Source organism: Falco biarmicus, chromosome Z, assembly GCF_023638135.1.
Source record: "Falco biarmicus isolate bFalBia1 chromosome Z, bFalBia1.pri, whole genome shotgun sequence".
NCBI classification, from domain to species: Eukaryota; Metazoa; Chordata; class Aves; order Falconiformes; family Falconidae; genus Falco; species Falco biarmicus.
Genome location: NC_079311.1, coordinates 50,862,681 through 50,878,599, shown reverse-complemented (window position 1 = coordinate 50,878,599; position 15,919 = coordinate 50,862,681). Strand labels below are relative to the sequence as shown.

At 36.3% G+C, this 15,919-nt stretch overlaps 1 protein-coding gene across 1 annotated transcript in view; it reads left to right on the top strand.

The window, feature by feature from the left end:
• The window catches only part of CCDC171 (coiled-coil domain containing 171), a 149,041-nt gene that overhangs the window by 49,347 nt on the left and 83,775 nt on the right, over positions 1-15,919 (top strand). Inside the window, 6 exon segments of the mRNA XM_056324797.1 lie at positions 592-695; positions 3,506-3,595; positions 5,484-5,684; positions 7,558-7,725; positions 9,635-9,823; positions 15,307-15,811. Coding sequence (XP_056180772.1) covers positions 592-695; positions 3,506-3,595; positions 5,484-5,684; positions 7,558-7,725; positions 9,635-9,823; positions 15,307-15,811 — 1,257 coding nt within the window.

Sequence of the window (15,919 nt, the reverse complement as noted above, 5' to 3'; positions counted from 1 at the left end):
AATTTAAATGTTATGTAGGACTGTGCAGACAGATAATAAATTTTTTTTATTGTTTCCTTTGGAATGAAAGTCAAGAGAATTTAAAAGGTTTTTAAGATCTCTCCAAGCATAAGAGAGTCATGTGATCTTTGGCTCAGTAAGCTTTAAGTAAATGAAGTACTACATTATACTATGCATGCTTAGTCACAACAGCAAAATAATGTCAGGAAAAGTGTAACATACCTAATTTTCAGGCGACATGTTTTTCAAAGTGTGTTATTGTGTGGCTTTAAAGTTGGCTGCTGTGACTGAATGACACAGACTTGACCACAGTAGAAATTTTATGTGAGACTGCATACCAAATACATTAGGTAGAAATATAATCCAGAATTTATGGTTCTGTATCTTGTATTAAAGCTTTTATACAAATGTTTTTCAGTGGTATTCGCTGTGAAAGTATGGCTATTCAACTGCATCTCTTGTGGCAAACAAGGTTGCTGTTCGGTGTTTTGTATTGTCACTGTAGCTCTAATTTTAATACTTCTCATACAGAGCAAGTAGTTTTCTTTCTGTGGCTTTAAGGCCTAATTTTTATTCTGTATTTTCCTTCAGGCACTTATAAGGACAAAGATAAACCTCCAAGCCTCTCTGTCCTTGAGACTTTGAGGTGTACCTTGACAGCTTACCAGAACAAGCTGGAAGATATGTCTAATGAGGTAACACTTGCACGGTTTGGCTCTGTATGTATTGCCTTCGGCCTGCAGCAGTACATATGCTTTGCTTGTGAAAAAGGTCAGAAGAGTGGATTGTTGAGTTGACAGCTTCACATATACCCAAAGAAATAATCTCTGTCGCTATTGTTTCTCTAAGCTTGCCTTACAGTGAAGTTTCACATACGTTTGAGGGGACAGGGAGAAGAATTTTTCCTTTGTGTGTTTTTTTTTAATTAGTTTGGTTTTGTTTTCTTATTAAACCTGTTAGAGTTGCTCTTTTCAGTAAACATGCAGGAAAACAAGCCTTCTAAAATTAGTTAAAAGATGATGATTTAAGTGTTAGGCAGTGTGTACCACAATATTCCTAAATATGCAACACTTGAGCCTCAACAGTCATTGGTATCAGTTATGTAAATGCGCATGCCCTTGTACATGTAGAAAGTGGCATAATTCTCTGAGTTGAGAGTGTTTATGATGAAATCTCTTTCGGTGCTATTTTGATGTCTTAAATAAAACAGGACTGTGACAATACTCTCTGAAGTTATCTAAGACAATATTGGAAATATTTCAATTTTGGAAGGCTTACCTTTGAAAAAAAATGTTTTCCATGCAGTCCTACTGGCCTTTTATTTCACTGACTGAAAAGTCACAATCTTGCATTTATTTTCTCATTTGTATTGCTAATGTGATAAATTAATCCTTGTGGGTGTAAATGTTTTATGAAATTGTGGCTTTAAAGGCTGTCGGGAGAAGTTAACGGCAATGTTAAAGTTTTCTGTACAAGCTTGTAATTAGCTTGTCTTTGGATAAAATTGGCAATACAGAAAGGCAAGGTGTGATAAGATTTTAACAATGCCAATACTGTTTTTTGATTCCTAGTTTTTATCTTTTGCTATGACAAATGCATAGTCTAGCTAGTCACAACATACAAAAAGATAAAAACATAAAACAAAAAACCCAAACCAAAACAAAAAAATGGAAGAAAAGTATGTCAGTTTGCCTCTTTTATTGGGAAAAGAATGGTCTCCCACAAGACCTTTTGAGTTTGTTCAACGGGCACAAAAATAAGTGACCATGGAAACAATTATACTCCTGTAAACAGCAAGCACTGTTATGTCTCTCCCAGTGAGGTAAGAGAACTGATGTGTATAGTCATTATGAAACTCTTCTGAGACCCAAGTCTGGAAGCTGAAGAGTAACTAGGAACATATTACCCACAGTGAATTGTTATTTGGGAGGAGGGATGTCACGTGATAGGCAGCACAGTTGAAAAGTCGACTCAGCAGGCTTTGGCTTAGTGATGTGCTTTGTTGTGAAACTGTGCCAGAGACAGCAGTGGGGAGACCAAGGGGGTGGCTGCTAAGAAAGCAAAGAGAGTATTCTGACAGAAAGAAGAATGAACTGTCAAGGAAAATAAATCGCAAGCAGAGCAGGACCAACAGATGACCTGCCACAAGACTTCCCAGTAGGACTGTGTGTGACTGACCCTGAAGTTGTCATATGGAGCCAGAGATCACTGAGCACCTTCATGGTGCACAGAAAGGGCAGTGCTCTGTCCTTCTTGATTACCCCTGCCCCCATAGATAATACTGCTTTTGGCTTTTTATATAATAGATATGTTTAGTAATGAAACTTTTTAATAATACAGTAATGCACAAAGGAATATGAAGGGCACTGTGCAGTAAAAACACGATTTTTTAATACACAGCAGTAAGGGTTTAGTTTTGAGTAATTATGTAGTGGTTCTGTTTATAGAGAGATTTTCAACAATACCCTGCATATTGATGAAGATACTAATGTGCGGGTACACCTGTATGTATATGTGAAATATCCTGCTAAACTTGATGTGTCACTTTTAACTTACTGTGTTAAATATTAAACAATCTAGTTCATTAGTGTGTCTGAAAGGTGTCTAAGTGTTTTGCTTTTCACAGAAAAGCTTGTGACTTTCTGTGTAGTGCAGAGGCTAGAATATGTTTGGGGAGAGAGAAAAGGCTAGTAAACCAAGAAAAAGACGGGAAATAGCATTCTGTATTTTACTGTAATTATTTGTGAGAGTGCTGCCAGGTCTCCTGATATGAGATCAAACAAAAATAGAATTTTCAAAGTAACTTGTAGATGGGATATTTTACTTGTGAGTTGCTTCTTAATACTGAAGTGCTGGCAGTAACCTGCACTATAATACATGTTTATTCGATACTTTCTTTCAGACATTTGTCTTGCTAACCTAATCATCAGCTAACCAAAGATACAGATTATAATGGTGTGTTATCTTTCTTTGAAAGTGGAAAGTGAAGCTAGCACACATTATAGTCATGAGCTAGCTCTAAGGTGGTTGCATGTAGCACCAAAACGCGTTCAGTAGTTGCCATACCTCTCAGGAGTATTGCTGCTTTTTTAGGGTATGTGTGTACTGTCCAGCGCTCAGTAAAATGTAGAGACCATGCTCACAGCTGGATGATTTCTGCACATGGCCACTGACTTTGAAAACTTGTTTGCTCAGACTACTTCCCAGATCATAGTCTGAATTCATTTACATTTTCAAATGCATTTCAGTCTGTGTTATTTTGAGAGTTAATGGGAAAGTTAGTAGTGGACTCAGTTTGGGATTCTGCTACTGCTATTTATCTTAAATCATTATAAAAGAGTTATTTTGTAATGGCACATTATTTAGATTATATGGAGTATAAATATTGTCAAAGGAATTGAAAACAATTATTTCTTCTACATTTATATAGAATATTCTTTGTGTATATTCAAGTGATTATGTAGCCTTTCTGTAAAAGCCTGCCTGACCTCTGTATTTTTCATAGCTTGGGAAAACGAAGGCTTTGTGTGAAGAGATGACAAAAGAACTTGAGATATCCAAAGAAAAAATGTGTGCTTTAAGTCAAGACCTTAAGGTATGGTTTCATGAACTTAACATAAAATTTTATAGTTCTGCAAAAAGTGTCTTTCTGGATTTAAAGGTATCTTTTTTTTTTTTTTTTTCTTATCAGAGTAAGTCTCTGTATCGTTGTATTCTGTTGAGCAGACTAGTTTACCTTGCACACTTGTATGAAGCCATACTGCTTTATTCTGGTTACCACCTTAGGCTACCTGACTGCTGATTTCAATGATTGGTCTTTTGAAATAATTAAAATAGATTCATCAATTTGCAAAATTTTGTTTTATATTAAAACCAGCATTGGTAGTTTTTTTCTCTTAACTTTTTGTCAAGGAGAAGAGAATTTATCGCTGTTCATATGATAGCACATTTTAGTAAAGGTGACCTTTCTTTTGTTAATTTTTTTTTGTGTTTATCAAAGTTAATGCATGTTTGAAGCGTCAGGTCTGCCTTAACAGTTGTGCAAGGTGCAGTGCAGAATTTCTTAAGACTAAAATCTACCTGGGAGCTGATAAAAACACTTGAGAAGCCTTTTCTTTAGTTTCTGAACAAGAATATTTTTATCTCTGTTTTTGGCTGACACACCACTTTTGTAACATCCTGTCTGGTTACATTGGTGGCCAAGGGAGTGAGGAAGTCCTGAGGTCATGGTTAAACTTTATCTCCCCAATGGCAGTGTATTACATTATTGCCAGAATAGAATGTCTCTATTCCCAGTGTTTCTCAGATTCTTTTGCTGGGGATATGCTGCTTTGTCACTTTAGTTTAGTCACAGGTAAGTCTGCAGCACTCAGAGTCTCCATATTAATTGATGCTTGCACATGATCTGTCATCTGATCTGAACTTTCTTTACTAATTTATGCTCAGAAGACTTAAGACTTCTGTTTCCATTGCAGCACCTTTGTAAGATACCTAAAAATTTGGCAAGCCATTGTAACGGATACTTCTTCATGCAAAAACTGAGTTTGCTGCACAGGGAAGGTGCTGGTTTTTATGCAATATGCCGGTTTCTGACCTCTTTAAAATTTTGGTAATAAAATTGCCTATGTGAGTGAAAACTAGGTCCAGTCTCAAAATATTTGTGTTAGAAATTTAACATTACTTTTATCTTTTAATATTTTCATTGAGAAGAAGTTGACATTGCCTGATGAATTTGGGAGTATCTTTCCTAATATATTTCCTATCTAAGCAGCTATGATTTTATGAGAAATAAACAATGCTTTCAGTTTGACCTTTAGCAAACTTTAGCAGTGCTGGAAGTCCAGTGCTTGTAGGAAAGGAAAGCACGTGTTTCTGTTCTCACCCTCTCAGCAATATTTTGGCTGAAAAGGTGTAGTGTATTAAGTTCTTTACTTACCTTGTGAGATTTTGTACAGGTAGCATAATGATTCTATTTATGACCATTTTTGTTAGTTTCTTCCCATGGTCAAACCTCCAAAGAGAGTCATCACATTTTTTATCATGTAGATAAAGAATACATTGGGTAACAGCAGCTCTCTGTGTTGCCTACCAACTCAGCTGTAACAGATCAGAGATTTACTTATGAAAATGATGTACCTTTTCAGTAGCTATGAGAGCTCTCCTCTCTGTAGAGGATGACTTGTGTCCATGCATTCAACATCTCAGTTGTGGGGGTAGAAGGGATTCCGAAGATCACTGTATCATGGAGCTTTTTGCTCACAGAGGTGGGTTTCTCATGCTGTCTAGTTACAAGCTGCGGAGAGGGACCATTGTCAATTTTGAAATTCTGTTATTAAAAGATACAGTCAGCTTAGCCTGGAGTCTTTGGAACATGTGTGGCTATGTGACTGCTTACTTCCTGAGATGCTGAGCACTGGACTAAGGTAACATTTTATAGAGCAAAATTCTTACCAGCCTCTCTGTTCCATGCCGCTGTTTTGCAGGAAGCTCAGGATAACCTGACAGATGCCAATAAAGAGTTAAATCACCTGCATGCTAAGTGTACAGACAGAGAGACTTTAATAGGAGCTTTAAAAATGGAACTACAGAATGTACAACAATGCTGGGAGAAGGAGAAAGCACGTGCCACAGAATCTGAAAATGAAATCCAGAAGCTTACCAGGGCTTACCAGAAGGATATGGAGGTATTACCAGAGACAAGATGACTGTCAAAAAGAGTCTTTATTTAATCTCAACTTTATACATTTACATACATCAGATGGTTACTTGTAGTCTTAACAGATTTGTCCCCAAAATATGATTTTAAGATATGTATTTTGAAATATGTATTTAATATCTACAGGATCTCAGGGAATATTGGTTCTCCTTCCTTCTATATCAGAACTAATAGCTTAACCCTTCCAGTGCTTTGAATTTTTGAACACCTGAATTTATTTAAAGAGCTATGTATGATGAACAATTATTTCTTTATTTCAAATTGGAAGTTAAAAGTGTTTCACAATTGGAACATGTCAAGAGCATCATCATCATGTGTTATTAATTACTGATTCACATAGCAATCGGTAGCAATTGTGGAATTGAAGTAGTTTTGCCTGTGTGCCACAAAACCTAGAATTATTTGTTAGCTGTTAGCTTATTGTGCTGTGCTATATGTGGGAATTGCTTCACAAAGTCTTACTTCAGAACTATTATCTTTTTCTGTATATTTGTTTACAGATGTCAATTTTGTTGCTTCCCCCCCCCAAAAAAAAGGCAGTTCTCTACTAGCAATAGAAATTATATACTTTATCATAGTTACTGTGCATATTGAGCTCATTACTTCCACAAATTTGGACACGGATGCCAACTGAGTTAAAAGGAAACATTCTTTCCACCTCTTTTACAGTCTGGTATTTAAATAGTGTCCACATGAAGCAGCTGGAATTGTTATACACATCAGATAATGATTAAAGTGAAGGAAACTAGAAGCCTGGCTGTATCGTAAAGTCAGCATGCCTACAACACTGTGGTTGCATTCAGCATGTGTGAATTGATTTTGGGTCTTGGGATCCCTTTTTTCACACCAAGTGGATAATTATCATCCTTGGTTTATCACAGTTCAGGCAAAAATGTAATGATGGTGGTACACTGGATTTTCTGTGGGGAACTATGAGATCTGTTAGAAACAAAGTTAAACTAAACTAAACTGGAGGTTTTTTATTGCCTAAAATACATGAAATAATAATGAGAAAATGCATCTAAGTATAATGCAAGGGGCTCAGAAAAACCATACTTCCTCATCTCGGTCATCCACAATTTCTTAATGTAAAGTCTCATCCAAGGCCCCTGGAAAGCAATGGAAACCTTTACAATGGTTTACTGACTTTGAATAAAGGCTCTGTTTCTCATGGCTTTCTGTTATTACCTTAAAGTTGCTAAGTTGCATGTATGTACTAAAAGGATGAAGGCTGGAATTTCTGTTGCATGCTATTGTTGCTAAAGTTTATTCATAATTTGCATCAATTTGTTACACTGCTAAGTGTAAATGAATAAGGCACAGCTTGCAGAATTTGACTGATGAAGCTATATGCCCATTTTGTGTAGCTATTTAGTCATACATAATCCATGCAAAAATAATTTTTAAAAACTTCAGAGTCACAGTTGCATAAAGTGTGTTGCGCTGCTAGCCAATCAATGTTCTGCATGTTATGCAGATATTGGAAGTAGGCACAATTTCAATATACCTGAAAAGTGTTAATGTTAATGAATAAATTGCATCTGCTAATAGCATGGAGATTTTTATCTGTACCAGGTCATGGTTGTGACCACTGCAGGATTGGGCTTTCTCTATATACTTAGTCTAATTAGGTAAATTTTACAAAAACTGTTGTCTTACTGTGGCTTTAATCTGTATGACTGCAAATATTAACAAGAAATTGAGGAGTCTGAAAAGGTTTGGGAATGAGCCTTGTGGTTTTTTTAAGCTGTGTGCAGCTCACATTACTGTACATATATGATGCATCTCTTTGGATTCTAACACTGTTCAGATACAACAGCTAATTTTTCTTTTTGTCTCAGGAGAAGCTAACCTTCCTCCATAACTTATACCAGCATTTGGTAGCAGGCTGTGTGCTTATAAAACAACCGGAAGGCATCCTAGATAGATTCTCTTGGTCTGAGCTTTGTGCAGTCTTGGAGGAGAATGTTGATGCCCTGATCTTAGACCTCAGCAGGGCTAATGAGAAGGTAAGTGTCCTTAGGCACCAGCTAACTCTATTAAATTCAGTGACATTTGTCCACATCACAGTATCATTAAAAAGGACTGACATTCATCTTATTTCAAAAAGAATTTGGATGTTAATAATTCAATACCATTAATTATGGCTTGTCTACAACTCAGTTTGATGCCATTGCTGTGGGCATGTAAATGTGACTGAAGTCTGTATGAAGTCTCTAAGCTCCACTTTCTGTGCAGGACATGCTAATAGTACTAGCCAATATTAGCCACAGGGACCTAATTAAAAGAAAATAAATTAATCTTACTGATGAAGCAATTCAAAGAATTTAGTCATTTACACTAATAAAGCAAGTCTTTATTTTAGCATAAAACAGAAACAAAATGCACTTACTCCAGGAACGTCATCTTTAAATTACATGTTTATGATTCAGAGGTACTATCTGAAAGAATACCAGTGTGTTTTTTGGTTTAACTGTAAGTTTCGGATTATGAAATTTATAGTCAGAAATACAACTAAAAAGTACTTATTTTTATAAAACATGTCAATATTTGTTTGAGAGGAGCTGTGCTTTTCTGAATTGATTTTAATGTGAGTAAGTTTATGTGGCCTTTCTCCCCAGAAATCCCTGCATTTTTAGGAAAAAAGAGACCTCTTTTTAATTAATTTAAGCTGCTCCACAGGCTTAACATGTCCCACTCTTTAGGATTTCGGTTCATGTTCTAGCCCCACTGATAGAGCCAGTCCTGCAGTCTAGTAGAGTGACCCCAGATCCTGGCTGCCCTGACATTTGATTCTTTAGGCACAGGAAGGGAAAACATCTTTTGGACATTCCTCATCTGCTGGAATTCTGATCATTCTGGTCCAAGTAAGAGACAGGGCAGATCACAGTGAATCATTTTGACTCTGCCCATCATTTAGTAACTAACCCAGGAGTCAATGGAAATTACTAAAGAGGGGTAGTATAAAATCTGGATTATGCAGATTGGATGTACATTTATATTTTCCTTTTGAAGTAGAGGAGAAAAAGGAATAGAAGGGAAGGGAGTGAACATCATTGGCAATGTTTGGGGGAATTGTGGGGTTTTGTTTCTTGCTTTTTAATTTAGTGTGGTAATTGAGATTGATTGTGAGGTCTCTAGGGCTCTTTTCATGTACTTACCAGCTTTTCAGGGATTTGGGGTGGTATTGTTACCTGTGTTCTGCCTGCTTTCTGAGAGCAAAATTTTTCTCCAGCAGTTTTATGTGATCTGTTTGGAAGTTATGTTGCTGGTATTTTCTAGTAACAAAGTGTAGGCACTTGTATTTAGAGGTCATTGTTGGCTTGATTCATTACTCCATTTAGTTTGCATGGGAGCTGCAGAGTTAAACCACAAAGTGAATGCCTTCGTTTTTGTTGAGAACACATCATAAACTAGTGAGCTACTTGTGAGAAAAATGTTCTGTACACTGAAATTTCCTGAAATTATTTTAAAACTTAATAATATATGGAATGTCTTGGCTTTCCAGTAAAACAAAATTAAGGGCTGTTTTTTCATTATTACTTGCAGTCCTTGCAATCTGCTAAAGCACTGATTCACTTGATTTAACAGCACAAGATTTAATGTGCTTGTTCTAAAAAAATATGGGAAGTGCCTAGTTCAGGTTTCCAAAAAGAAGGCAACAGATATCTGCAAGGTGGTGTTAAGGATGGCAAAACTGAAACCAAGGAAAATTCATTATTCCAAAATATGTCTCATTTTTGTTGCAAGGTTGAAGTAATCTGTTGTGAAAAGCTTTTACTTAATTTTAACAAATATGTTGAAGAAATCATGATTTAGATTTTTATGCTGGAATAGTTTGTGCTTAAATTAATATGTACAATTAAAGTAAAAAGGTGTTTTGAGAGGTAAAAGAATTTCTAAATGCTTGTCACACAGATATCTCACCTAGAATATGCTTGTAAGAACAAGTCTGATGCTATGAAGGAGCTTCAGCAGAGCCAGGAAGATGCTTTTAACAAAATGGCTGAACAGATGAAAGCACAGGAAAGCTGCTGGCAGAAACAAAATAGGTATCTGGAACAGCAGTACTCTGGTCTCCTTGGGGAAGTTCATGCAAGGGCACAGGTATGGTGCTGTGAACAGATTTTTTTTGGGGTTTTTTTTTGTTTTCCTCTTGTAAATATTTAATGGATTATTTCAATAGTTTAAGCTCCTACCCAGTTTAAGGTTCTTTGGGAATTTTAATATATGTTTAAAATATCAAAACCAAAAAACCCAAATCACTGTGCCAGTATTAACTTCGCTTATTATAAATAAATGACTTTGTAAAAATTTTCCAGAAATGAATTGCTTAATTTGGTCTAGCAGCTGCTAGTATTTTTTTTTGAAAATGTTAAAGCTGTAAGACTTAGGGCAGCAGTTACTTTTTCAGTGTCATGCTTTGCAAAGACTCTGTAGAGTAACGATAATGTGGTGGAGATAAATTTAGGTATGTACATTCTGACCCTAAGAACCAATTAGCAGTTACATGGTAGATTTCAACATTATTAAAGGACTTCATTATACAGATACTACAGTGACCAGTGGTTCAAAAGTGTAAAACCGTTGTCAGTGATTGTTAGAAAATTTATTTGCAATCTAAAATTTTTCACTGGTATTCTACAACCGCAAGTCACTGTCTTTATGGTCACATTCCTTTACATGTGTTTCAGGTAAAAGTGTTGTGAAATAGAGGAAATAAGATATTCTTTGTTATTTATGACTGCCATCTGAAACTTACTTCATCAGAAGAATGCTGTATTTGACTCAGATTATGTACTTGGAAGTCTTTACACTCCAAAAAATGTATTTATGAAGTATTCTTTAGACAGAAAAAATTATAATAATTTCTCGAGAACTAGTTAATCTGGTTATATTTTTTGCTTGATATTTACATTTCACATTATTGGCAATGCTAAAAACATCCTTGTGTGGAGTAAGTGGCATCCAGACATAATACATTCCCGAACATCCTGTAGTTTCACCTAATGAAATCATTGATAACAAAAAGAATGATGAATGAGAAAGCTAAATTTTAATTTTAAAAATTACTTTTCCTTCTTATAAAAAAAGTGGAGTTACACAATATAGATTTCTGCCTCCTATAGATGCTGCATAAAGGTCATCTCCACAACTGGAGCATATTGTGGAGAACAGGTGCTGTGCAGTTTATAATGGCGCTAAACCTGCTAGTTTTCTTAGCCGAGTTGTGCAGACAGCAAGCAGAGTGTATACTGAAAACACGACTCTTTTGTGGAGCATGCATTAGGCATGTCTTCTGGAAAAGACTTTATCTGTCACCTTGCTGGACAGTACTACTCGGTTTCTAAAAGGGAAATGCTTTCCCTTAGAAACATCTGGGTGTGTTTTCTAACACAGGTTATGAAGTGTTGGAGTACGAACTGGTAGTGTAATCTAGGCAGTATAATGTCTGCATACACTTAGATGATTCAACAAAACTTTGATCTTTTTTCCATGCCATATTTCAGTTAGCCTTTCTTACCATTCAGTGTCAATCTGGGAGAAAGACAGTCTTAATTTCTTCTGATTTCTATTTTGTGACCGCTTTTGGATCTGCAAGTACCAGATTAAGCCTTTCCTTTTATGGGGTCCATAGGTCTTTGCTGTTAGGGCTCTCCTGATCCTGATTGCTTGTTTTTCAGAAGACTGGGCTGTCTTTTACCTATTGCGTTTTGAGCCTGTGAGCAGTATTTGTCTGGAAGATCACTGCTGCGTTGGATCAGAGATACGCAGACAGACTAATGTTGTATTCTTATTTCCATAGGAAACAGGGGAAAACATGCCACGAGTTACAGAATTTCTTCAAAGGGTCTTTTAGATACTACCGGCCAGTGTTTACATAAATATACAGTATGCAATATTTAGATTTAATTATTATAGCAGCCTTTATTCATTAAATTTTATAGGAAACATATAATTGGTGCAAGTGGAATATAATTTGCCAGTATTCTGTATTTCATTGTAGAACTGTGAGTCTCATCACTCTAGGACATTTATTCTAGCACTACAAGGAAACTGTAGCAATTTGCTGTATTTTCCATTCAAAGATCTGAGTGTTAATTACAAGCAGTTTAATGAAATAATCTCTTGTTGGTCTTGGTTCCTTTCTGTAAAGGGAAGATGAGTGGTTTTTGCTGTCCTGCATCCAGCTAATGGTACATCATAGGATACACCCTTTTGTTTGTAGCTTTGTCTTCAACCAGTGTTGCATGCCTCCTCCTCCATGTTTTTTCTTCAGAGCTCCTGGTTTGAGACTTCTTAAGTTTTTCCAGTTGTTGGTTCATTTATGAAGGCAAACTGAAGACTCAGCTCAGACTTTCAGGAATTAACTGACAGCTCTAACTGCGCAGCAGTATGAGTAACGTGTCTTGGAAATTAGTGGTGGTGTTTCTTAGAACTTAGAGAGGGCTTTTCAGAATGGTCTCTATGATTAAAATGTAACGTTGTAAAATCTGAAGGTTTTAGTAACAGTGACACCTGCCACTGCTGCTTTTCCCATCTAGTATTGTTCAGGGGCCCTGGCTCCAAAATAAGATATGTGGATGTTAATAGGTACTATTTCACAGGTCTGTTACTATAGGTCGGGTGGATGGTGTAATCAGAAAGCAGTTTCACTGGTTTTCTGTAGGGTGTATACTCACAGAGTAGCCTTATCACAGATCAGCAATAAACAAGGTGCTCTATAGAAACCTCTCTTTATTTGTCAGTGGTCATGTTTGGAGAGCCAGTGGAGCTTAAAATGCGTTATGTAGCAGGAGTGCAGTCCTCTTGATTTGGTATTGTGCCATTTTGAAAATGTTACTATGTCTGTTCCTTAGCCTCACACAAATTATTTATTCAGACTGTGCACAGTCTCATAGGAAATATCCTCTGAGTTTTATTAGTTGTTGTTTATTGTGTAGACATCTATTAATCTGTCCCCATTTTTTGTGGCAACCACTTAAAATAGAAGGATTTTGTTCTGATAAAGACATGCTGTAAAAGGAAAATCCTGTAACTACTTTAAAAATATTAATTTCAACAAATAGGAAAGGGAAAAAGTCCTCTAGCGAGGAAAAATAAGTGTTTTCTCTTATTGGCCTTTTATTTTTGTTTGTTTGGAAGCTTTTCTTCTATAGCAAGGCAGGTGAATAGCTAAAGGCTGTGACATCTTGCAGTTGTATCAAAAGTCAGTGCAGTCAATGCAAAAGGAGGAGAAGTATGAGTAACTATACTGTTCCCGACCCACTGGATGTCTTTGATAGAGATGTCTGGCCCATGTACTAATACATTGGAAAGAAGTGGAGGACAGTGGTGTTGATACTGGTTTTTTAGATGTATAGATGTACATATATAGAAAAATAAAACAGCTGAAACACAGGAAAACCTTTTGAAGTCATAGTGTCATTATATTTCTAGTTTCCAGTTCTGTTTTCATGCTAGAATAAAAGGCAAGGACACAGTAAGAAGGAGGATAAAACAATGTTGATAGTAGCATTTTTCTTACGCATTCTTGGAATCCACCAAGCTTTGCAACCCAGTGAGGTGTGCTGCAAAGTGCAAACACCGAAGGAAACGGGCTTGCCAGCACTTAGGAAGGGAATTCTATGTCCCTTGCAAAAACTGTGCTTTTAAGCTTTGAAGAAAACTCTAGAAACAGCGTGGGGTAAGACAAAAGCAGTTATTAGCTGGTAAAAACAAAAAGGTGTATTTTCTTACAAAACTTTTACGTTTCTGTAGTCAGAGATTGTCTTGTTCACTTTTGCGTGTTACATATAACCATAAGCATAAAAACACTAAGCTTTTTTTAAAAATAAGCTTTAATTAGCCAGAGCACTGAATGTGAGTATTGCTGCCCAACAGCCCTGTAGGGATCACACTTTGTTTACTCGGATATTGGCCTTTCACCTGTGATGGCCAGAAACCGTAAGTTGTTTTCTAAATTCAACTTACCTTTTCAGTTCCTTCCAGTCATGCTATCAGGTTTTTTTTTTTCTGTAAAAATCAAACACTGTAAATAATGCAGTAGCACTGAAAGTATTGTACATGTTCATACTTAATTTTAGAGTAGTGAAGTGACATATGAGGCCTGTAAATTGTGTTTTGTAATTAAATCTTTGTTACCTACACTATTTCTGTATCACTGGAAGTATTTTAATAACACTACAAATTCTTCCTCTTATAAAAAAAATAATTTATTTGGTCAAAGACATTCTGAACTGACTAGGGTATTTCTCTGTAGAAGCGTGGAATCTTTTATGGAAATAAATTTCCATTCTAGGGATAGTTATGTATTTCTTTCCCCCTGTTGTGCTTGCAGTATGGAGGAGGGAGAAGAAACCAGGGTGCCCCCCTCACTGCTTGCCTGGGACCTGTACCAAACAAAACACATGGGAATGTGGCTGGATGAAACCATACTCCTTCTTTTTTGGCCACTGCTAACATAAGTAACCTCACCCGATTTTTAACAAAATTGCTTTTAGCTCTGAGAGGGATAGCTGTTATTTAGCATAATCCTTGCTTCCCTCCATCATATGGACCTGTAATTCAATTCATGGTTGCCTTACTGTGTGCACGTATTCTAACTGGAGAGTGAGCATTTAATTTGAGTTTGTGGGTTCTTTGTGAACAGTACCTAATTTTTTTTTTATCTCCTTATACCACTGAATCCTGTTTAAATGGAGCCTTAACTGGTTGTTCCAATCACAGAGGACTCACATGCATTGAGAAGCCAGTCTTAAGTCTCTTGAGGTCCAGCATAGTGTCTTGATTTCTGTGCAAGGACTGCATGTCATCAAAAGCAAGCAGTCTGCCTGGTGTATCCTGTGTCCTGGCATTCCCTGGCTTCATTTTGCTACAATGGTTTACTGTTCTAAATTTCCCCCTTTCCCTATTTCAGGGCATACAGAGGAAAATGAAAGATGTTCTGCAGGCTGAAAAAATCTGTCATGGCACTAGTCAAAATAAAAATACCAATATTACACTGTTCTTTTGAAAACTGAATTCTGTATGAGACCTAATTAATCTGTGAATATATAAGTAGGGGGTTGATTACAAAGTAATTAAGGGATCACCTTTACTTCTCCTTTCCCAGCTGCTGCCAATCTGTCTAGGTTTATCTTCCAGAGTCTTCCTTCTTTTTTTCCTCTACCTTACACTAACTTTCTTTCCTGCTTTAAAGAGCAATGTTCTGTTTGAAATTGGAGCATGTAATTGCTTATTGTTAAGCCAACTGATAAAACTGTATTGTGGACAACCAAGTACTGTTGGTTCTTCTGGGGACTATTATAGTACTAGTGGATTATCATCAGAAATTGGAGTCTATTTGTAGTTGAAGTGTAAATTTTCTTCATACTATTGATTTACTTTTATATATATGGTTCTGTAACTTTGTTAGGAGATACATTTTGACAGTCATTACTAATAATTTTTGTTCCTTTAATACGTTACTTGACTCTGAAAAAAATAATTTACTTTTAGCTTTTGTCTAGGTAAAAAAGATGTTACTTTAAAAAATATGTTCTATTAATATTTCTTCTGGTTTTGTTTGGTTTTCCCCCTTGTCCCAGGAATACCAAGAAACAGCAGAGAAAAACAAGGAAAAAATGTATGTCCTTGAAAAAAGATTGGAAAAATTGGCCATTGAAAATACTTCTGTGAAAAATGTGTTAATGCAGGTTCAGAAGGAGCATTCATCTCTCCTGGCAGCCTGTGCGCTATTGGCAGGTGCCCTGTATCCTCTCTATGGCCGATGGTTTGCTATGTCTTCCCAAAGAGACCTTCTGCAGGCTCAGGTCAATGTTTATGAATTAGTGAACCAGGAGATTAAGAGCCTTGTTCATGCTCTGTGTGCTGTAGAGGAAAACAATCAAGATGAAGAAAAACTGAAGGGAAGAAAATTCAGAGGACTGATTCATGTATTCCGAAGAGGTGTGATTGCAATTTTGGCAGCTAACAGATTTAAAGTTTTAGCCCGGTCTTCTAGTTCCCTCTTCTCCTGGGTAAATGGCTTCAAAGAAGGCATTGGAATTCTAGTTTGTATAGGAGAATCCAAAGGCAAGTGTAATCTGTCAAGTAAGCTCATTGTTTTCTTCTTTGATAGGTGTTTTGTTAAGTTACACAGTTAGTGAATAACAAATAGTAATGTTATTATTAATAGAGTGTAAAGACAAATTGAACGAC